We start from the raw sequence: 24,564 nt of genomic DNA, 5'->3' as shown, positions 1-24,564 counted from the left end.
ATGCGGAAGGTATCTTATGATATTTGAGACCAATATTCACTCTTTTTACCATATAATAACGCTCAACCAATGAATAAGTAAAATCTTCCGTGTGCAATAAGGGGAAAACCATCTATCGCAATATATGCCGTATCATTAATTTTGTTTTACGCATTTTTCTGTTTGGAATCTTTTTGTTTTTGTTTTCAGAATGGTAAGTTATCAAAAATATTATATTTTATTGTCATAGAACCAATATCCGATTTTCTTTCTTTTTATGTTTCTTTTTTGTTTTACCTATTTGATATCTTCCGTTTATAATATCTATACCTATTAATTCCATACGATATTATAGTAGAATTGATAACAAGTTGCCATAATTCATCTATGTTATTGCAATGTTCAAATCATTATACCCTTTGTGTAATACTGCATTCATATATTCTACTGTTTGGATGACCTTGTCCCTTCTACGGAGGGGACTTATATAGGCAGTGCCTGCCGTCCGATCCTATTATAAAATAATACTGTTTAACTGATAAAGATTCTTTAATACTGAGTACAAATTCACGGCCATCGGTTTTGGTATTCTTAAGACAACTTTTTTTTTCATGATCAGTGGGTTAAACAAAAGTGGATGCAATACTCAATTCTGAATGGTAATATACTATATATTTGTATTTTTTTTTTAAAAGTTCATGACTGAAAACATGTCACAAAAACTTGATCTGACCACGATTATCGGTACACGGTGTCGAATAAGTACAACCCGGACGGTCTTCCTCATCATTAGGCAGTATTCATAATATATACACATCAGAACATAATCAACATATGCAAGGTGAAGATAACGAACAGTGATCAATCTCATAACTCCTACAAGCAATACAAAATAGATAGTTGGGCAAACACAGACCCCTGGACACACCAGAGGTGGGATCAGGTGCCTAGGAGGAGTAAGCATCCCCTGTTGACCGGTCACACCCGCCGTGAGACCTACGACGATAGGGATCGCTGCTACGTAAAGGTTATTAGAATTTCACGATTTAAAAATCCATTGACGTCATTGGAGTTTTTAAGGACCTCAGTAATTGATAGTGAACGCTGTTGTCGATTACCAACACCCCCAATATACACATATGCACTAAAGTCATTGCATTTTCCCCTTCCATTCTTCCTCTTTGATATCCTGCATTGGTTGAGGGCACCCTGGCATAAAATTGGTCAGAGACACTGTCATACGACCCCTATCCTATTGTTTACAGAACGATAGATCCTTAAAGTAGGTCAGGGTCACGTAAACTATTACCCCTCTGTATTGTTTAGAGAAGAATGAAAGGTGAAGATAACGATAAGTGATCAATCTCATAAGCAATACAAAATAGATAGTAGGGCAAACACGGACCCCTGGACACACCAGAGGTGGAACCAGGTGACTAGGATAAGTAAGCATCCCCTGTCGACCGGTCAGACCCGCCGTGAGACCTATATCCTAATCAGGCAAACGGAGCCATCCGTATTCAAAATCAGTGTGCCAAGAACGGCCTAGCAATCGGTATGAAGCACATCAGACAGCATACATTCTATTGTTTACCACCTCTACAAAGCTTCTTATACAACTCATGCGATCCTTGTCTAATTTCAATGATATCGTTTGATGTTTGGGGAAGGGACTGTTTTTTGTGTGCATTTTATATATTTTCATAGGGGTTGCTTACTCCTCATAGGCACCTAATCCCACCTCTGGTATATCCAGGGGTCCGTGTTTCCCCAACTCTCTATTTTGTATTGCTTATAGGAGTTATGAGATCGATCACTGTTCGTTATCTTCACTTTCATTCAAAGTATGTCAAAAATAATCTGCAATCAAAGACATCATTAAGTTTATCGTCGCATCAAACAACTCATCATTTGCATTCTCGAGCTAGGGTTCTATTACACTTACATGTACCTTGCTAAGATCAATCTCATCTCCAATATTGTGAACAATAAAGATCGTTATTTTCGTTTCACATAGCGTCTACAAAATTTACAAGTTTGAACCGGCGGCTTCTGTCGCCAAGTAATATATGTATAAAAATACAAAACTTCATGATCGGATATTTTTTAATGACGAACAGATCTTGATCTCTCAAAAATAGATGAAGTGATTATGAAATTCTCACGTTTAAGAAATAAAAAGAATTAGACGGAGTACAAAGACAAATTCAAACAACCACGTGACTAAATTTTACGATTTTTGTTAAAATAATTTAACCGTAACGAAAGTGAAATATAATACGTATCTACTCATTCGATAACCACATATCAACTTTTAAATACCTAAGTTATTAAGGCGTTATCAAGAAAACTCCGAAAAAACTATCTTTGGCAGAAAGTCCCACAAACCTTGTAAAATTCACTGAGTTGTGACAAAATTAAGTATTGACAGACGGATAGATGGTTTGTTGGTTGTTTTTTGGTTGATTGGTGTACAGTGCAGGGACCTAGGATGGAGGTCAGCACAGAAAAGTCCAAAGTGATGGTCAACAGCACAAGCGACATCAATGCAAACATCACTATGAACGGAGATACCTTAGAGGAAGTGACAAGCTTCAAATACCTGGGGGCAACGCTATACAAGGATGGCACCTGCACTGGAGAGATCCGAATCAGGATAGCCACTGCAACTTCAGCGATGGTGAGGCTCAATAGAATATGGAAAAGCAGCATCAGCTTCCACACAAAGTACAGGCTATACAGTTCTCTCGTAATCCCCATTCTCCTGTACGGATGTGAGACATGGACAATGCTGGCTGATACCGAAAGGAAAGTCCAGGCTTTTGAAAACAAGTGCCTACGGAAACTGCTCGGCATTCACTACTGGGAGCACAAAACCAATGAGTTCGTCAGAGACAAGGTCACCAGCCTGGTGGGCCCCCAAGAAACTCTCCTACAGATGGTCAAGAGACGCAAGATGGCCTAGTTTGGTCATATCGTACGTCATGACAGCCTCGCAAAACCCGTACTACAGGGCACCGTAGAGGGTGGACGCTGCCACGGCCGACAAAGGAAAAGTTGGACAGATAATGTGAAGGAGTGGACCACACTATCCATGCCAGTACTCATCACAACGGCCCAAGACAGAACCGAGTGGAGAAGGGTATCTGCTGCTTCATCCCTCTTGCCTCCCCAACGACGTCACCCGAAGCGGGATTGATGATGATGAGGATGATGAGAATTTTTCGCTCATATTGAGACTTCACCAGTTGTAGGTGAAGTACCACAAGCTTAGCTCGAACGGCCGTAGCACTGAAGGTTCTATAACGTGGCAACGCCTGTCTCAACACGGGGACTCCCATCTCAAGGTCATATCCGAAAAACTCGTGACTCGTTTTTAAATGCCGAGTGTTTAAAGAAGTAGTAATAAATACCTCTATTTACGTCTTAGGTTTGACACGACCATGGCTCAAGTGGGACTCAAACTTGCGACTTTTCGGTTACAAAGCGTACGATCTATCACTATGCAACCGCGACCGAAAATGGACGGATGAAGTGTCAATTATAGCTTCCTTCGGATTCGCTGATAGATGACTGATAATTATCAATTGATTTTGCTTCAAACTAGTCTGTTTTGTATTTCAGTATGTTTTTGGAAATTGAGTGTTAGTTTTCTATTTCTGTATGTGATTGATTCCTGAAATCTTGATTTCGTTGTAACGACTTGTCGCTCCTCTCTCTGTGCCATTCCGTCAATTGAATGAATGACAGAGCCTTGCCATTCAATCAATTTTCAGAAACCTTTTGTAACCTCTCAGTTTATTATTTAAATAATGATTGAATGAAAATAATAGAATTTTTTAAAATTCAAACTTAGATGTGCATATGCACAAGTTTTCAGTTGCTATTACTGATTATCTTTCATATTTTCAGATGCTATTTACCCACCAAAACATGCTGTTGAAAATCATTTTAACGATAACATTGGAAACAGTGAGGGTGGAGTGCGGATCTCAAGCTGAATGCAAATATACTAGGAATTATATTGGCATAGTAGCAGATTGCTCAAATTTGAAATTAACCACGTGGCCAGTCTTCAACTCATCGGTAAAGGCAATTGATCTAAGCCAAAATAAGCTTAGCAATTCTTCTCCGTGTCGGAAATGTTTACCTCGTGGGTTATTGCACTTTAACATTTCTTATAATAATATTTCAAGTTTCCGTGCAATTTCCTTGCAAGACCTATCACATTTGTTATCTCTCAATCTTTCTTACAACACCTTTATCTTAAACGAATCTGTTTTTCCGCCAAGAATGTTTAGAAACCTGAAATACTTACAGTCGCTAGATTTGAAGAGAAATTCCTCTGATAACGATCTCTTTTATCGTAACGAATACCCATCAGCGGCCATCACAATGTTGCAGTCTTTGCGACATCTTCGTATAGATGGACTTTTCAATAACAAATTTGACAGTAGATTTTCTAATTTAAAACACCTCTCTCATTTGGATCTGTCTGGATTGTCTGGATACTGTGCAATTCGTTCTATTGAGAAAGATTTTTTTATGTATCTTCCATATTTGTCACACGTTGATTTGTCTGGATGTAAGTTAAGGTCGATAGAAAAACGAGCATTATCGAATCTCACATATTTGGAGGAACTAAACTTATCCTTTAATGATGAACTTACATTTCAAGTTTTGAAAAACATCACACCTGACTTTTGTTTGACTTTGATAAAAACTCTTAATCTTGAGAAATTACATTGTGTTTATGGCATGGGGACTCAACTCACGATACAAGACTTTAAACACCTAAGTAACACTTCTTTAGAAGAATTAAATATTGCTGATAATCGTGTAGAGCTGTTTGAAACTCATGCCGTTGGCTATTTACCAAAATCTCTGAAAAGACTGTTGATGTCAAAGAATAAATTTACGATCGGTTTATATTTATTGGAGTTGCAGTTTTTAGAAAACTTAACGTACATTGACGTAAGCTATAATTTGTTGCCACATGGCGACGTAAGATATGAGAAGTACTTGGAATTTTACTGTGATGATACGAGAAAGGAAAGCCATGTTTTTGAATATCGAGATCCAAGTGAGAGATTCGAGAAAGAACAGTCAAAGTTGCATTCCATTCTAAAACGAGTCTTAGCTTTCCCGGTGCCTCCAAACTTGGAAACACTTGATGCTCGAAATTCCATGATAGGACACAAAATTAAAAATTGGTCTCTTACAGAAAACAAAATTAAGACAATTCATATGCAAAATAATATTTTTAAGAGATGGGAAGGGCCTATTGCTGGGTTAAATTGTTTACAGTTCATAAATTTATCAAACAATGGTTGTACTCATGTGTCGTCTGCTCTCCTCCCAAACCTTTCTACTGTTAAGGAAATTTTCGTAGCAAATAATTTTCTTGGAGATACCTTAAAAGATGATACATTTTATAGCGCAAAACATTTAACTGTTCTTGACTTGACAAATAATAGAATAAGTAACTTACCACCACACATCTTTAGCACTATGAAAGAATTACGTCATTTGAACTTAAGCTTAAATGCCATAAGCAATTTTCAATTCAGAATAGATCACATGAAAAATCTTGTGTCAATTGATTTATCTGGAAATCAGATTTATTCGATCTCAAATTATGGTAGACGTCAGTTTGATGAAATACTTCGAAGAAAGAAAAATATATTGAATATTAATTTGCTTCATAATCCATTAATGTGCGTTTGTCAAACCCTTCCCTCATTGGAATGGATGTACGAAAGAATAAAAGACGGATCTGTGGAATTTGTTGACATAGAAAAATACACTTGTTTCGACTATGACAACACCGTATACAACTTCACGGACTTTGAACATATAGTTGAACAGCTGAATAAGCGATGTGCCTCGTACTCCGGAATTATAACTGTGTCAGTTTCTCTTATTATAGTTTTCCTCATGCTGACAATGGGTAGAATTGTATACAGATATAGATGGAGAATCCGCTACTTGTTCTACATAACGAAGAGCAGACTTCATGGATACAAGGCATTGGCAGAGAAGGAGTATCGATTTGATGCATTTGTGTCTTATGCAACAAATAATTTACAATTCGTTAAAAATGAAGTAATAAAAGAATTGGAAGAAAACGGCGGGTTCACGCTATGTCTCCACAGCAGAGATTTCTTACCCGGTTTTGAAATTGCAGAAAATATTGTTTCTGCTATCAACAAGAGCCGCAAAACTATTGTTATTTTGTCACCGGAATATATCAAATCCTACTGGTGTATGTTTGAGCTCAATGTAGCAAGGATGGAGAGCGTTTATTTACGCGATAATGAAAACATTCTTTTCCTTATTATGTACAAAGACATAGGATCAGGCGATGTATACATTCCTGCTATACTATTGGATATTATCGAAAAGAAATCTTACATCGAATATCCAAAGGAAGAGTTAGAAAGAGATTTTTTCTGGAATAAGGTCCGTGACACTCTGAGCCTAGAAAACTGACTTTCAGCTGTAGATTTAGTCTTTGGAATAATGTCCGTGACACTCCGAGACTAGAAAACTGACTTTCAGCTGTAGATTAGTCTTTGTCGTGACGAATGTAAAATCTATAATTTAGATCGGAGTTAACATTTTCTTTATTGATTGTATCCGTATGCTTGTTTTATTTCATGATTTTAATATTTCATTTAATTCTGAAGAACCTACTACAATGGGGAATCAAGTCACGAGTACCAGACAATGAATGTTGATGAACGAGAGCAAGATAAATACAGTTTGTAAGAAACATATAATTATACTTATATTAAAATATATTAAAGAAATCGTCAATCTGATACACTATTGTGTGGTTGGGCGTGTGATGACATGAATCCATTACATTTTTGAAAACTAGATATGTGGGTATTTGTTGTACTTATTAATAGTTTCCTCATCGTTTCTAGTCAGGGGAATCCTATTGGAGTTACAATATGAACAATTTATCAAAACCTCTCATTTTCAAAAATATGTTTTTCACACTTATGGTTTTCTTTCTCTAAACGATTGTGTTCGCCATCTGCACTGTCCAGTTTGTAAATTAACACTCCCCCCCCCCCCTCACAATGGTTTGTAAACATGCATGGAACTTTTGGTATAGAACTTTGTGGTTATGTTTTAATAATTATTTTTCCTTTATCACCATTATGATTATTTATAAATCTTTGAGGAATTTAGTCGATTATAAATATAAATCATTTAATTTCTTACAGTCTTTTCTTTTGTGCATTATTTTTGAATCGACGAAAGCTACTGACAAACAAGTTGATGGTGCAGGGGTTTAAGCAGTCTCGTTTAAAGTCAGCATTTCGCAAATTCTGTTGTCGTTATAACGATCTAGTTTGCCAATACAACCTATCAATGGGTCCAATGCTGTTTGTATCGTTTCATACCGATTCTTAGGCCGTTCTTGGCACTCTGACTTTGATTACGAATAACTCTGTTTACTTTATCAATATATAGGACTCATGGCGGATGTGACCGGTCGACAGGGGATGTTTACTCCTCTAAGGCACCTGATTCCACCTCTGGTGTGTCCAGGGATCCGTGTTTGCCCAACCGTCTATTTTGTATTGTTTATAAGAGTTATGAGATTGATCACTGTTCGTTATCTTCACCTTTCATTGTCTAGACACAGGTTTCCTATCCAATTTCGATGGAAATGCAAATTTTAACTTTGCACTATTTTATCATCATTGCCCTTTTACACGTGCTCTCAATGTCAGAATAATCATCCAGTTAATACGCCAGTTTGGATGTAAGAACTCCTCTGTGTAAGAGGTGCATTTAGTGGAACTTTGAATGCGTAAATGGGACAGAATGGACTTATAGTCAGCGAGGAAGACGATTTAATGATCAAAAGTGGCTTCGCTTTAAAGGGGCAATAGCTGTCATTTTCCCCACCAAAATCAAATTTAAGGAAAGTTGCTCTAATTTATGTATTTCAGTAATAACACCAGCATTTTAAATTCTTTCAAACACTTTTTATCTTCAAAGCTGGAACATGATTATTTAATTTTGGTGATTGAATGATTATTGTCTTGCAAGACAATTATTCTTCCTTACATATTCATTTACCCTAAACGCGGTTATTTAACATAGTTTTATTAGGTTTCTCTTGTTTTTGTACAAAATAAATGTTTTTATTTCCCTGGTAGTCATTAATATATATCCCTATGCCATTGAGAGATTTTGAGAGAAAAAAAGGTTGCCACAGCCAATGCCCCTTTGATTAATTTGACACATAACTTCAAATTTTTGTACATATTTATGTATATATTTCACTTTGTTTATTTGCATACCTATATACATTCCTCTGACGTTACTTGTATTCATACATGAACTTCCTGTATTGTACCTCATGTATCATTTCCAGTGTGGTTTGAGCGAATGAAATGAATAAATAATTTCACACAATGACAGGTTGTATTGAGAAACTAGATTGTTATAACGACCATAGAATTTGCGAAATTCTTACTTTAAACGAGACTGTTGAACCCCTGTTTCGATTTTTTTCAAAAACTGATTATATGCAGAACAAGCTACAGTATTTCGTATCGAATCATTTGAGAGATATAAACACCATATGCAGGTGATTATGGGATATTGCTGCATGAACATGGGAAGTTGACGATGGGAAAGCTGAAATCATCCCGTTTGTCATAAGGTTGAGTTGTTAATTACACGTAGCTTACCATTTAAAAATTATTTTCAAAAAAAGATCACAGGAATGATGCGGTCATTATTCTGCGATATACCGTCATACGTAGTAACTGATGATACTCATCACGCTTGCACTTCGATTTTTGCTAATGCAACAATATTATAGATAACTGATAATTCAGTTCTATAATCATAAAAATCAATCAATGCATGTTGTAAAACAGATTCATAATTTTTTTGACTAAAGACTATTTATTATTCGATGAAAGGTGAATATACAAGTAACGAACAGTGATCAATCTCATATAACTCACATTATAAGGAATGCAAAATAAAGAGTTCGGCAAACCTGGACGCCTGGACAGACCTAAGGTGGAATCGGGTGCCTAGGAGGAGTAATCATTCCCTGTCGATCGATCACACCCACCGTGATATAAATCAATCGTCTGCATTCCTAGATCAATACATTTGTAAACATGTTGATTGACAAACAAGTTTCTTGGACAGCAGTATATTCATAGCTGTCGATATAATCCGTCAACATCAACCCAAATATTTAAATAATAATTTAATTAAAAAAAAACAAACACGTAGGCCCAGTTCGTTGTTTTGGAAACTGTCACAGTGATCTAATTCATAGCTGTATATAAATGTTTTCGGGTTCCAAGTTACCATAAAGAAAACCACAATCGCTGTTTTCAATATTGTATTGATGGCACTGTAAATTATAATAGTCTGAAACAAACATGTATTTACATTCAATACACAATAAAAGAAGACACAGTAACATGAAACAAAGACAGATAATTTCACCTATATTCATATCACAGAAATTATCTTAGTGTTGTAGAAATGGTAAAACTAAATTACTTTTACTATATGTATCATGATTTGATTAGAATAAAATATAAATTGCCAATCTTTACTATTAATTCAATACAAAATGAATACATCATAAATACATACAGATCGTGAGATGATACTATACATGCAGAATATACACACACGTGTATGTTACTCCTAATCATATATCTTTACCCAATATATATTTTATTTTACTCATATCATGATACATACTGTATATATAGTATTGCAGTACCAGACCAGTACGACCAATCAACACATCAGGTACCGCTACACGTATATACAAGAAATAATATTCCTAATTATATTTAAAGTATACTATGCAAAGAATTGATAATATCATATCATTCATACTTTGACATCAATGTGATTAAAATAAACTGACCTGCACTGCAATGATTAAAGTCCCATAAAAAGAAATAGCAGTGTATATAGGAAATACAACCATTCAGCTTAAAGGACACATCTCGTGTTTTCAAAGTATACAGAATTATATGCATTTTGTCTTCCTTATGCTTATAGAAATTAATTGTAATAGTTCGTTCACTGAAGTATTGCGATAATTAACCACAATTTGGACTTAAATCTAAGCCCCGATTTCAAAAAGCCTAGTTAATTAGATAGGTAGTCACATGGTACAGTGACGTCATATGAGACCTTCGTCGATTAACTTGTTGTAATAGTAGTGTTAGATATTTTTAAAAACTCGGGTTTTAGGGGCCTAATTTATTTACCATGGATAGCATTTATTTCGATGTTGACAAATTTCCCGAGTCTTATATCTTTTAGCCAGCAGTGCATACAAATAGCGACCCAAATGTAGCGAGGAAAGCGAGTATGAAATCTGCATAAATTTGCGAGTAAATAATGTTTACATGGGATCACTGTCTAAACACTATTTGGTAATGCCATTTCTGTAAACAACTGTAATTAGCGTTGTTGCTTTTCTAAAATAAACAGAGCAATTATCATTAAATTTATTTTTGGAGAAGTTAGATAGGCCTAAATTATAATACGATTATGTAGCATTGACAACTAGGCCTACTGTCACGGGTGCATTTCGGAAAAAAATATATAATAAAAATGATCAAACTTATTGTGAAAATCACAATGATTTTAAATTATTTTATTCAAGCAATTTTATCAATCATTATTTTTTGTTATCTACACATTGTTACTTAGGAAGTGGGAGCGCGGCGTGTTGTTGTTGTAAACACGTACGCGCTCCTTAAAAAAAAAAATGAAAGCATTATAATTCAATTCAAAGTTGGGAAATATCATATTTTATTATTTATAATTGAAAGTTCTATTATATTTTATCTTTAAATTTCTTTTTTAATGTTGTTACAAGGTGAAGGTCAGTTGATGCGAGTGTGTATTGAATTTGATAGCAGAACGGAAAGCATATGCGGTAGGCCTATATGTAACAGTGCGAAGCTTCGATAGAACCATTTTCTCGCAGTTTATATATGTCTTTGTCCAAGAGCTTGTTTGAACAAGAGCAACGCCAACGTGGCATAATACGCCCGTAGATTTTGCTCAAGTAAAGCATATTTTAGTGGGATTCATATTTTAGTGAAGTTAGCACTGTCCTCTGTGAGCTAATTCATTATCATGATGATCAAATATACCAAGTTATAATATCCAGGAGCTTACGGTTCGGTTTGTATCCTGCCCACAAGGTTTTCCAAAAAAGTGATACTACGACCTTGACCTTTGACCTCTCACCTTGAAAAACGATAGGCATCTTCCTCTCATCATGATGATCAAATATACCAAGTTATAATATCCAGGAGCTTACGGTTCGGTTTGTATCCTGCCCACAAGGTTTTCCTAAAAAGTGATACTACGACCTTGACCTTGAAAAACAATAGGCATCTTCCTCTCATCATGGTGATCAAATATACCAAGTTATAATATCCTGGAGCTTACGGTTCTGTTTGTATCCTGCCCACAAGATTTTCCTAATAAGTGATACTACGACCTTGACCTCTCATCTTGAAAAACAATAGGCATCTTCCTCTCATCATGGTGATTAAATGTACCAAGTTGTAAAGCCCTAGGGCTTATGGTTCAGTCTGTATCCTGCCCACAAGGTCCGGACAGACAGACGGACGACGCCATACCATCTTCGACGGGCGTATAAAAAGTATAGGGACAAATTCTACTAGGGTTTTTTATGGCAAAGTCGTTGTGCCGACAAAAAATATTCACGTCTTGTCCCTCATACCTTCCTTCGAAAATTGAAAAAAAAAACACAGTCCAAATCATGTCTACTGACAGCAAGTACACCCTTAAATGGCACAAAACACCCCAATGCAGTGTTATTTACAAGCCGTTAATGTGATAATTGTTTGTCAATTAAATCTAATCTGTTTATGAAATGGCTAACAACTGTTTTCAAATCTTCTCGCTCGAGGTCGCATATGACGTCACAGATAATGGCGCGTAAAATATCGAAGAAAATATGCATATCGCAAGATTTGAATTTCATCGCTATCAAACTCGAAAACTACGCAAACTGTTCCTTTTAAAACACATGTAAAGTAGTTTTAGGCATGAAATGAATTGATTTTGCTGAAAAAATTAAAAAGTTTAAAAACATGCGATGACAAAAGTGTTATATTCAAAGATAATTGAATAGACTAGAAAAAACTCTAAGAAAATCACCTGACCTAAACTTCCAACCAACCAAAACACCTCCAAAATCAATCACCCATAAACAACACTAGTCACTATGACAATCTATGGAAATCCATACTAGACATAACCTAATATAATTTATCATGGGTTTATTAAAATAACCTTATGGAAAGCAATTAATGTAATAATACTTAATATAATTTAGTGACATGTATAAACTTATTTAAATTGGGATTTAAAAATTTATTTACACACACACACACACACACACACACACACACACACACACACACACACACACACACTATACCTTTTTAAATTCTCAAATTTGATATATCAGAAATTTCTTATATATCTAGTGCAAAAAGGTCATTATCTATTTCCGTTACTTGTACATGTATTAAACTTTTTTTTTTAGAAGACATGATATTGTGTAATGATTGATTTGTGTTGCTTTATATATTGCGTTGACACCAACAGACAAATCAGTCGTGAGTCAATTTGAAGTAAGTAAGTAAGTAAGTAATTTATTTCCATTTTTGGGCCCAGAGGGCATACAAAAAATACAAGCCCATAAAAGAGTGATTATCCAAAAGATAGATGAAAAAATAAAATTTACAAGGTCATGATAAATAAACTTTTCTTAGTAATGAACAGCTATATATGTAATTGGCAAATTTTTCAATAATATTGTTACATTCGTTGCTCATAAGTCAGATAAATTTTTGTCTATTGTACACAGGTTTATAAAATTCTTGCACAAAATGTTCATGGACTCTATGAATGGTTTTCTTAAGTGTTGGTATGCTATACAGTCAAATACAAAATGGAATTCATCTTCTACACAGTCAGACTTGCAGACAGTACATATTCTCTCATTTACATGTATTTGTGTGTAACGTCCAGTTTCAATAGCCAAAGAATGAAAACTGATTCTGAAATTTGTGAAACATTTGCAAAACATGCTCGACTACGAATTACTGAAAAAATATTTTTCTCTTCAGAATCTTGTTTTGAATAGTGCATAGGTTCGTAATTTACCAAATTGTTTGTCTGCATTGTCTGAGAGTGTATTACACCACTGATATTTAAATCTTTCATACAGCTTATTAGCAACAATTGAAACAATATTTTTATCATGTATAGGGCATTGTACATCCAACTTATTCAAAATATAATGAATGCTACTGATCCAGCTGCTTTTGTTATTATCATATAATACATTGTTTTAACGCACAGCATTTCTTAATAAGGAATTTACTTCGGAATTTAAAATTCTTTGTAAATATTTAAAAACAGCTTTTTATGACATCAATATAGATTAGGAATCGAAGTGCAAAAAGGTCGTGTTTAGAAAACAGTACCTCAGTAACAAGCATTGTGGTCCCAGCTTTTCTTTTCAATTTCCTAATTCTCCTTTAATGTAGAAATAAAAAATACGCTTCCAAAAAACGGACATTACTCCAATTATGAATGCAGACATGAAATTCCGAAGAACGACCGTGTTACTTTCGTTTTTTAAAATGAAAATACTGTCTAGGTGTATTCTCAATGGACTTTGATCTCAGATCTCCAGTGAACTAGATGGGTAAAAGGTAGGCCTATGTTAAGCATACATCTGATATGTTTGATTGTTCTTGTAAGAATGTTGAAGACCATTTAAGTGCATGAAAAGTTTTGAAGTTGTAAAGAAAACTATTCTTAAAATAAAAGTGAAAGTAGGTCGAGTTTCGATTAAAATGAATCGGTACTAGTACTCTAGCAATGCTGCGATAGTACATATATCCCGTACAACTGAGAGAAAAACACTCATGGAGTGCATCTCTTCGTATTTCACATGAAAAGAAGAAAAAGTGCTAAAATGTCTGATGCTTCTGCAAATATATATAAATCAAAACAAAAGCACTCGCGATGTGCATTGGATTTCGGCCTCCTTCCCTCTTCAACGTAGCAATGTTGGTATGATATTTCTTGACTGTGTTGTAAATTTTATAGAGACAATTTGCGTCGTGTTGAGTTTGTGTCACACTTATTCAGCGTTGCACGGAATTTGCCATTATTTTCAATAAAGACACCAAAACACCTGTTGATGGTAATGTTTACTTTCACGCTAAAGGGGGATAATCACGTTTTAGCGAGAAAATCTCTCCATTGGGGAAGTGTTCCCAACCAGCATGTGTAATGGTTGTTATGTCTGATTTGTTTCTACATGAGAAATTAAGCACTGTTAACAATTTTATAACATGTTTATTAATGTATTTTCTGAGTCCTACTTATTTTTTCATGGGAATTTGAGAATTGCTGTGCAGGGTGTGCGGCAGTTTGAGAGTGCTATGGTTCGAGAGTTTGGCATATGCGACAGTGCAGGAGTTCGGGACCTTAGTGTTCATAGCCTGCTGCAAGCAGTTACTTTACTACAAATTCATAAAAGAAATTGTTACAATTGCACCATTAAACACTTGGTCTTCACCACCACAGTAGTGGCAATGCATCTGGTGAGGGGGCTGCTTAGGGTTAGGTCAAGTTTTATGGGCAAGAAACGGTTTTATTGAGCAACCCTTGCATAATAATCAACTCCTGAACTGTCATTAATAAACTCCTGAACCACCGCATTAGCGTCTTCGCAAGCAAAGTGTTTTTGGTCTGCTTCGCTGCCCACAATGCCTCTGCATATACACTGAAAGTAAAAGAAATTCAAAGATAGAATTATAAATTGTTCAAATATATGCCAGTTCTATTCTGTAAGCAACTTAATTTGTACACATTATTGTCGCAGATACAGCTAGATTCTGTTATGGGTGAATTCAAGGAAATACCAGACCCCGATCTTCTGTTTTCATCAGAAGATGAGAAGACGTTCAGTTTGGAGTCGGACCTACCCTCCCTGCCAGTGCCGGATCTCCATCATACATTACAGAGATACCTGGACTCAGGTGGAGTCTTGTTTCATAGATAAAGAGTATAGATTTGTAATTTTGTTTCATTTGTAACACCCAATTTGATTGGCTGTGCAACATATGACTATGAACTACATTTTTTCAATAACTTAAACTTACTGCATAACGCATTCAGGAGTCATTAAGGCGTTCATTTTTCATTTCAAATAATTCATCCCAAAAGCATATTTATCAAGTGGTAAATTGTATTATAAGGAATTAATTATCCTCCTAGGCACCTGATCCCACCCTGGTATGCCGGGGATCTGCGTTTACCCTGGAGCTCTTAATTTTGTGTTGTTTGTTGGGAGCTAGTAACTTATATGAGATTGATCACTGTTCGTTATGTTCACCATATCATTTTGGGATTTCATCATAACTTGGTGCAGATAACGCTTTTTATCAATGTTTTCTTTGCTTTTTATTAGCATAAATCTTTAATGACTATAAGCTAATCATGCCGATGCTATTGGTATTTGATATTTGCTTAAGGAATGACTTAGCTATTTTATCATCAGTTCCGATGTGGGTATGTAATGAGCTGGAATATCCTATGCTTTACAAATTGCATAAACTTATACCCCAAACCAATTTATATCTCTTACAACATATTGGTTTGCTATTGTGCTATTGATGCGATTAATTTCATTTCATATGATTTAATCTTAAAATTAATCATAATTTCACTTTTAAAGCATGTTTGTTCAATTTTTTTAATCATTTTAAATCCATGAAATTTCTTGTAAAAACTGAAGATGATTTATATCTATCTGTGTTATTCCTCAGCAAATGAAGTTTGTTTAGAGGAGGGTATACGTCGGAATCACCTTGTACGTCCATCAGTCTACCCATACATTCATAATACAGATCTGATATCTTTTTGGGGGGGGGGGGGGGGGGGGGCAGGTGTAATATTATCCTACCCAAATTTATATGACCGAAAAGACATAGGTGTAATGTTATCTTTGTCAAGAGTATATCCTATTTATTCTTCAGTGGGCACAAATTCACTACTATTTTCCACCATCGAATGTGTCTTGCAAGGAGTAATTAGTCCCATTATGACAGTTTTAGATTTATTTTCTTTCAGTGAAACCACATGTCTCGGATGAAGAATATCGACAAACAGAATTCATTGTCCAACAGTTTGCTTCCGGAGTAGGAAAGAAGCTTCATGAAAAACTACTGGAGAAGGCTAGGAATGAGAGAAACTGGGTAAATGTAGGAATGAGAGGAACTGGGTAAATGTAGGAATGAGAGAAATTAGGTAAATTTAGGAATGAGGAAATTGGGTAAAATGAAAATGTAGGAATAAGAGAAATTGGGTAAATGGAAGAATGAGAAAAACTGGGTAAATGTAGGAATGACAGAAACTGAGTAAATTTAGGAGTGAGAGTAAATTTAGGAATGAGAGAAACTGGATAAATGGGCATTGAAAGCGCAACCTGATATTATCTGATTGATTGCATCTTGTTCAACGTCCCTCTCAAGAATTTTTCACTCCTATGGAGACATCACCAATACTGGTGAAAGGCTTCAAATTTAGGTCTATGCTTGGCGCTTACGGTCATTGAGCAGTGAGGGTTCTTTAGCGTGCCACACCTACTGTGACACAGTACATCCGTTTTTAAAGTCATCTCCGAAGACCTGTGACATTCACACCTGATGCCGAGCGTTTGGCGATTGAAGTATCACTGCCTATTTTGTCTATTTGATACTTTAATGCAATATATCGGAATATCTGAGAAAATGAAGCACCTTTCAATCACATTTTAATTATAGAGTATCTGTACTTGCAGAAACTTTGGGTCAGACAAAATTTAGCATTACTGTATATACATTATACTTGCATATATACATGTAAGTCTCAGTGTTCGAAATTAACCATAGACCGATAGACTGAGTCTATGTCAAATGACACCAGTCTATATATGCCATTTGTAATTGGGATAGATCAAATTGTCTACGCCAATTTTCTAGGTTTAAAGCAATAGAGTTATCCCAAAAGTCGACGTCTGATAAACGTTATGATGAAAGGAGTACATTGTTATGGAAATGGAAAGAAAATATGCTTTCTAAGTACATTAGAAGTAAATAACAATGTTTTAAATTTGTGTTATTTTTTTTTTCAATGTTGCGGTATATGCCAATTCGATGAGGTCTTTGTCATTTTGTTTTGGCATAGAGCTGTGGTCTATACCAAGTTTTAAACCAATTTCGAACACTGAAGTCTTTCTTTTTTTGGGGGGGGGGGGGGTTAAATTTTTTTGTTTTTATAACTTGACATTTGATGAAATTTCTAGTGTGTAATGTCCATTTACACTTTTCATGAAAAATTAAAGTGTCAAAAAGTATTGGTAACCCCCACTCCCAAATGACAAAGTCCCATAACTGGTACATTTACATGTATATTGGACATGCTTGAAAATGGCTAAGTCCAGAAAAGTTACATTTTAGTTAAACATGAAAATGGCTAAGTCCAGAAAAATTACATTTTAGTATACATGAAAATGACAAAGTTCAAAAAGTTACACTTTAGTTATGCATGAAAATGGTTAAGTCCAGAAAAGTTACTTTTTAGTTATAACTTTTTTGTACCTCAAGACCTAGGTATAATTAAGTTATGCTTTAGTTATAACTTAGTTATAACTTTTTATGCCCTCGAGATCGAAGATCGGGGGGGGGGGGGGGGGGGGCATATTGTTTTTGTCCTGTCTGTCATTCTGTCTGAAACTTTAACCTTGCTAATAACTTTTGAACAGTAAATGATAGAGCTTTGATATTTCACAGGAGTGTTCCTTGTGACAAGACCTTTCCGTGGGTACCAACATTTTTTACCCTGTGCAGTGTTTTCCCTAAGAACCGGCCGCCGGCCAAATTGACCGTTTCAAACGATTTTCTGGCCGGTTCAAATATAAAAAAAATCAAAAAATAATATGTTGTCAATTTCAGTGATGTTCATTTACACGATCGATCTTTGCAAAGAATGTATGCGGTAGCAATTGGTTGGCTATAAATATCTTTCATATTTCTTCCTTGTTTATGTTTTTATCGAGAGCTTTTTGAAACGGCGATTTTGATTGGACGATATTTTAAACTCTCACCTTGCGCGTGAGAAGCACATGGCAGTGAAAAATAATGAAGCGTCGAACGAATACATTACATGATTTCTTCCAGTCAAAACATCGGAAAGGTGTGTATTTAACACCACTGTGACTAACTTGTCTGAGGTAAAAATGTTCAACCCTTTGGTATATATTTAAAAATGTAGGTTGAAAAGTGGCATATGAACAAGGGTCATTTTGCCCCCTGAAATGCCTCAGAATGCAGGATTTTGCGTCTAATTTTCCAAAATTTCATACCCCCCCCCCCCCTGGCCTGTTACAATTCTAAATGGGCCTGTTCAAATGAAATGAATGGAAAACACTGCTGTGACCTTGACCTTGGAGTTTGACCTACTTTTTGAAACCTTTAACTTTGCTAATAACCATTGAACAGTAAGAGATAGAGCTTTGATATTTCACATGAGTATTCCTTGTGACAAGACCTTTCCATGGGTACTAACATTTTTGACCCTGTGACCTTGACCTTGGAGTTTGACCTACTTTTTGAAAACTTTAACCTTGCTAATAACTTTTGAACAGTAAGTGATAGAGCTTTGATATTTCACATGAGTATTCCTTGTGAAAAGACCGTTCTGTGGGTACCAACATTATTGACCCAGTGACCTTGACCTTGAAGTTTAATCTACTTTTTGAAAATTTTAACCTTGCTTATAACTTTTTAACGGTACGTGATAGAGCTTTGTTATTTTACATGAGTATTCCTTGTTACAAGACCTTACCGTTGGTACTAAACCCTTTGACCTACTTTTAAATTTTTTTTTTACATAGGTCATAACTTCTAAATGGTAAATATTAGAGCTTTCATATTGTACTTGAGCATTTCTTGTGACAAAATCTTTCTACTGGTACCAAGATATTTGTCCTTTTGACCTTGACCATCTTTGGAATTGGCCATTATCGGGGGCATTTGTGTTTCACAAACACATCTTGTTTCGGTATGGGAAGGGTTAACATGCTTCAAGAAGTACATGCATGAATGCTGGCGAAAAGCGTCACAGTACATGATATAAGTATAGCTTAATTGGGCTGCTTTAGCATCTCATAATTGTATTTTTCCCTTAAATATCCAAGTTTTATTTGTTAGAATTTATATATAGTTTCAATCACCATGATGATAAAAGGACACATTTTTTAAAGATCATAAAATATAACTTTGCAGAATTATTTTGAATTCCATTTATTTACTGTATTTATTAACATGAGTAAATATCAGTAATAAGATAAGATTGGCTTGCAGAAAAAAAAAATAATAACAAAGAAACACAGCTCTTGCTTAAAAACTAGGTATATTTAGTTGACAGACAATTTGATGAAAAGAATTCAGCCTGATTTGTGAGAGATTCAATGTGAAATTACTAATTTACTCCAAAAAAGGTCACTGAATTGTGAGTGGATTGACGTGTATCCAAGTACTTACAGTCTTTAGTATTCTAGAAGTAGCTTTTGTTAATGTATCTCTTATTCGTCAGTTTGTGGTTGGAGTATGGATGCTTGATTTTGGCATGTACATTTACTCTATTTGTATTAACACAAAATATCAAATGGACACAGTAAGTTAAGAAAGTTTTTGACATTTCATTATTGATAAAGGTGTTACTTACTCATTTGAATTTTAATCCCTTGTGTTGACTTTTGTCGCTAATAGATCATGCCATAGTCACGTACGTGTATTAATGGTTCAAGGTAAGTCGTACTGTATTTAGATGGGGGGGGGGGGGGGGGCTCTTAATTTTTGAGAGGTGAAAAAAGTCCCAGGAGACACTTAAAGGGGTAGGGGTGCTCAACATGATGAATCAGAGCTGAAAGGGACTAACATGCAGTTACTATTTACTGTTGTGTGTAAACTTGATTTATAAGATTTAAGTATGCCTGTACAAATTTATAGTTACATTGTTATATATTTTGCAATTTCTTTCCTTCATTTTCTGAATTTCTCATTACAGTTAGAGAGATGGTGGGAAGAGAAGGGATACTTGGAATTGGGAATCCCCTTGGCCCCTTTTATGAATTTGGTGGGTATTGGCCCCTATAGTAAACACTACTGGATGCCAAAGAGTGGGTCACAGCTGGAAAGGGCCGGGATTGTGCTGCACTATTCTACCAGATTTTGGCAGCTCATACGAAGGTAGTGTACCATTATTTTGTAATTACTGCACTTTTTTCATTATTCAATAAACATCGCATTTTATTATTTTTATAATTTTTCAGATTTCGAATTCTTTATCGGCGCAACACATCAACAATTGCAAGTAATGGTTATTGCCCATCTGTAAAACAAATAACAATAGTGATAGTGATGACATGGCATAGCGATAGCGTTTCCTATAATTATGACGATAGTGATATTGTATTATGTACTTGTATCTGTAAATGGCAATTATGGTGGATAATGCATGCATACATACAGTACATGTATATACACACCTATATGTAAACACCTATCCAAGTTACAGTTCTTATAATTATAATTATTCATAATCAACAGCATTAGAATGCATGCACATATGTGTACAAACATAGACAAACTTAAAAAAAAAGTAACTGTACATCTGCGAAAAAGTAATCAACGAAACGTAAGATGATCTACGATGAAAGTAAAGCAATCAATAAAAAGACAAAGTAATCAACAGAGTAAAGTAATTAAACAGTGTGAATGCTAAACGCAGCTAGCTGAAAGGTTTATGAATGATGAGTGAAGGCAGAACGCATGAAAGGTACTTATTCAAAATGGGAAAGACCTTATGTTAAATTAAATGCAATAGTTTCTTTCCTCCTATTCCTGTGGGGATCCAGGTAAGAATAGGTCCTCAGTCCCCTTGCTTGTTGTAAGAGACACCTAAATGGGGTGGCCCTTTGGAGACCGTAAAAACCAAGGTCCCGTGTCACAGCAGGTGTGGCATATATGATAAAGATCCCTCCATGCTCAAAGGCCAAGTGCTTAGCACCGGCTTAAATTTTGCAGCTCTTCACTGGTAATGGTGACATTGATCTCCATATGAGTGAAAGATTCCCGAGAGGGGTGTTAAACAATATTTAATCAATCAATCCTTCCTCTTAGTTTGTAATCAATGGTTTAAGACAAGAAAGATTTAAGAAGATTGGAGTTCAATTTTACAGAGAGAAACTGAAAGTGGAAGTAGACAATCTTGGCAGAAAACTTTGTATGAACCAGATGAGAAAAGCTTACTCCACATGCCGAGTGCCAGGTGTCTTCAGAGATCAACTTATCGCCCACTTCAAAACAGGTAAAATACTGTACCAATAAAACGGGTATTACCTGTAATTTACTAAATTATTGTACGAATAAAACAAGTTAATTACTGTACATTGTACAAGATCAGCTGTACCTATAATTAGTATTAATAGGTAAGAATTGTACCATTAAAGCAATGAATATTTTAAATAAGACAACTATAGTATTTGATAATACATAAATTTGATTGTCATAATGCTGTTATAACTGTATTTTATATCAGACTTCTTTTAAGCGTAGAAATTTCTTCACTTCTAATATATGATTGCAATATCTCCCCAATGACTATTCGTATAAGAAACTGTTGCAGTGATCATATTCTCTTGACAGAATCTGAGGGTCCGACACCAGTACATGCTGTTGTATTATATAAGGGACGGTTCTTCTCTATGGACATGGTGGACGAAAACGAGGAACCTCTGAGAGCCCCGGAGATTCAGCACCAGCTGACACGGATAAAGGACCAGTGTGATACAGAGCCCCAGGGGCCAGGGCTCGGGGCCCTCACAGGCGAAACCAGAAAGAAATGGGCAGAGGTCTGTTGACAAATTTTAACTTTTTTTTCTTTGATAGAAAAACGAGAACTGGAAACACAGAAAATAATGCTTAATATGTTGACGATTGTTTTTACTAATTAATTCATCAAATTTAAGACTGTTTTCAGTTTGAAGGAGGGAAGGCAATAGAATGATCTCTTATGTCAACCACTAAATAATAATGTACTTTACATAACTGAGATTTTAACAGATATTCAGTCATATTCATTTCCAACTATGATTGATTAAGGTCATTTGAATTTGTCCAAGTATATCAAAATGGAGCTAGTTATGATTTATACAGAAATGCTGCACGAGGAAGGATTTCATGCAGCCACCAAACTGTGGTGCATACATGTACATGTACTAATAAAAGAAAAGTGTGAATAGTTGACCTGACCATTAAATTTGTGATGGTGAAGCATTTAATATTTGACACAAAGAATGATATGCCACAGTCCTGATCGAATTATGGTCATTTGATCTGGAAGTCAAGTGCAATTAGTTTTGATTTGGTTTGTAACATTATCATATTATGCAGGGATTTTTAGATATTGAATGAAATATCAAATATCATATTGTATTTTTACTATACCAAACAATATGCATGGGGCCCTTAACCAAAATTGTGAATTTCATAACTCCTAGGCCCGGGGCCTGGATTAGACCTAATTGGGTACATTACGTCTATGTATTACTAGGAAATACTTAATGTACACGGTTATAAAAAAGCATGTAGATTTCAACCAATATTTGTAAAATTTCCAACTCCTAGGCTAGGGGTTCAAACTTTAGGATGGGATCCAAAATGGTACACACCTTGAAGAATACTACTACACCAGTGGAAGGACACTGAATGGTTTCGGAACGAATGGTTTAGATTGGGGAACAAACACTGAACTTTGAGTTGGGGTTTTGTTGACCCAATTTTGAAAGAGTTATGGTCCTTGAACTCAGCAAATAATGCAACATTGTGAGGCCCTTTAGTTGCATCTTTTAAATCATGTGACCATGAAGGGCAATGGATCTCTTGTATTTAAAAAAAAAAGGATAGGTTTGATGACTTGAAATAGCTGATATGAAATTAGGGCTCAGTGATCTGTGGATAAGAGAGGTTTTGGATCCTTGACAGAAGATTGTCGTCTCTGGATGCACTTACTCATATAACTGTGTTTCCTATTTGAATTTCATTATATCCGTAGTAGACTGTAGTTGTGTTGTCTGTTTGAATTTCATTATATCCAGAGTAGACTGTAGCAACTGTTGTGTTGTCTATTTGAATTTCATTATATCCAGAGTAGACTGTAACTGTGTTGTCTATTTGAATTTCATTATATCCGGAGTAGACTGTAGGTGTGTTGTCTATTTGAATTTCATTATATCCGGAGTAGACTGTAACTGTGTTGGCTATTTGAATTTCATTATATCCGGAGTAGACTGTAGTTGTGCTGTCTATTTGAATTTCATTATATCCGGAGTAGACTGTAGGTGTGTTGTCTGTTTGAATTTCATTATATCCGGAGTAGACTGTAGCTGTGTTGTTTATTTGGCAGATGAGAAGTAGATTGTGTGCTTTGCATCCTGAAAACTTCCACAATCTAAAGACAATAGAGACCAGTTTGTATGTCGTTTGTTTGGACGACTATGAACCAAAAGATTATTCAGAGGTGAGTTTTAAAATTTTCATGGTATTAATGAATCTGTTTCGAACTGCAAATGTCACGTATTCGATCCTTGGTTGTCACATCAATTCTTAATTAAATGGTTAGAATAGGAAGTGACTGAAATTCATGGGGCGACCCCTGACCTTAAAAATTATTTACAAAGGAACCTTCCTTATAAATATGAGTGAAAAATTTTCCTAAAACAAAGAACAAACTACTTGTATTAGTTAGTGTAAAATACATTTACCGGACCATGCATAATGAACAAAGTTATTGCAAACTCCCACTAACAATGAACCTCAAGTCAGATGTCATCTTTGCTAGCCAAGGGTGACGATCCACGGTCGTCACCCTTGGCTTGCGAAGATGAGAAAAAGTACACTGGATAAAAACAAAGTCCAAAATAAGTACAGAAAAAGGTCACTAGCTTTCAGAGGCAACCTGGTCTAGTACAAAAAAAAGTATACTTTTTCTGACCTTTGTCTAAAAAGTATACTTTTATATGGTATAAAAGTATCATTAAAGTATACTTTTTTGTACTTTTTTTTTGGTATGGGTGGACATAGAAATATAATGTCCACTCAATATCTTGAGAACCCTTTGCAAGTCATTAAACTTGGTACACTGGTACATCCTAAAGAGTAGATGACCCCTATTGATTTTGAGGTCACATGGTCAAAGGTCAATGGTTGAACTGGACATGGTAGTATATTGTCTCCTATATTTTAAGAATTATTTGCTTGATAGACACCAAACTTGGTACACTGGTACAGCATAAGGAGTAGATGACCCCTATTGATTTTTAGGTCACATGGTGAATCCACTCTTGACATGGGAAGATATTGTTTGCTCAATATTTTGAATTAATGATGCTAC

At 35.3% G+C, this 24,564-nt stretch overlaps 1 protein-coding gene and 1 long non-coding RNA gene across 4 annotated transcripts in view; both read left to right on the top strand.

The window, feature by feature from the left end:
• On the top strand, positions 1 to 6,040 carry LOC130050959 (uncharacterized). Of its 2 annotated transcripts, XR_008799343.1 has the most exons (3): positions 1 to 193; positions 3,892 to 4,065; positions 5,909 to 6,040. It is a non-coding gene; the product is annotated as an uncharacterized LOC130050959 (long non-coding RNA). The 2 variants fall into 2 exon arrangements; XR_008799342.1 differs by lacking the exon at positions 5,909 to 6,040 and having other exon boundaries at positions 3,892 to 4,325.
• A 7,857-nt stretch (positions 6,041 to 13,897) lies between these two features.
• LOC130050958 (peroxisomal carnitine O-octanoyltransferase-like) overlaps positions 13,898 to 24,564 on the top strand; it is a 28,241-nt gene continuing 17,574 nt past the window's right edge. Inside the window, exons 1-7 of one of the 2 annotated variants that reach the window (XM_056152010.1) lie at positions 13,898 to 14,133; positions 14,951 to 15,107; positions 16,201 to 16,325; positions 20,179 to 20,360; positions 21,353 to 21,480; positions 21,819 to 22,024; positions 23,578 to 23,691. In XM_056152010.1, the coding sequence (XP_056007985.1) occupies positions 14,086 to 14,133; positions 14,951 to 15,107; positions 16,201 to 16,325; positions 20,179 to 20,360; positions 21,353 to 21,480; positions 21,819 to 22,024; positions 23,578 to 23,691 (960 nt within the window). In that variant the 5' untranslated portion in view covers positions 13,898 to 14,085. The remainder of the gene's footprint in view (positions 14,134 to 14,950; positions 15,108 to 16,200; positions 16,326 to 20,178; positions 20,361 to 21,352; positions 21,481 to 21,818; positions 22,025 to 23,577; positions 23,692 to 24,564) is intronic. The other variant, XM_056152011.1, reaches the window with a different exon arrangement.

Source organism: Ostrea edulis, chromosome 10 (genome assembly GCF_947568905.1).
Source record: "Ostrea edulis chromosome 10, xbOstEdul1.1, whole genome shotgun sequence".
In the NCBI taxonomy this organism is placed as follows: domain Eukaryota; kingdom Metazoa; phylum Mollusca; class Bivalvia; order Ostreida; family Ostreidae; genus Ostrea; species Ostrea edulis.
The sequence above is the reverse complement of the archived record's forward strand: the minus strand, read 5'-3'. Positions and strand labels throughout refer to the sequence as shown.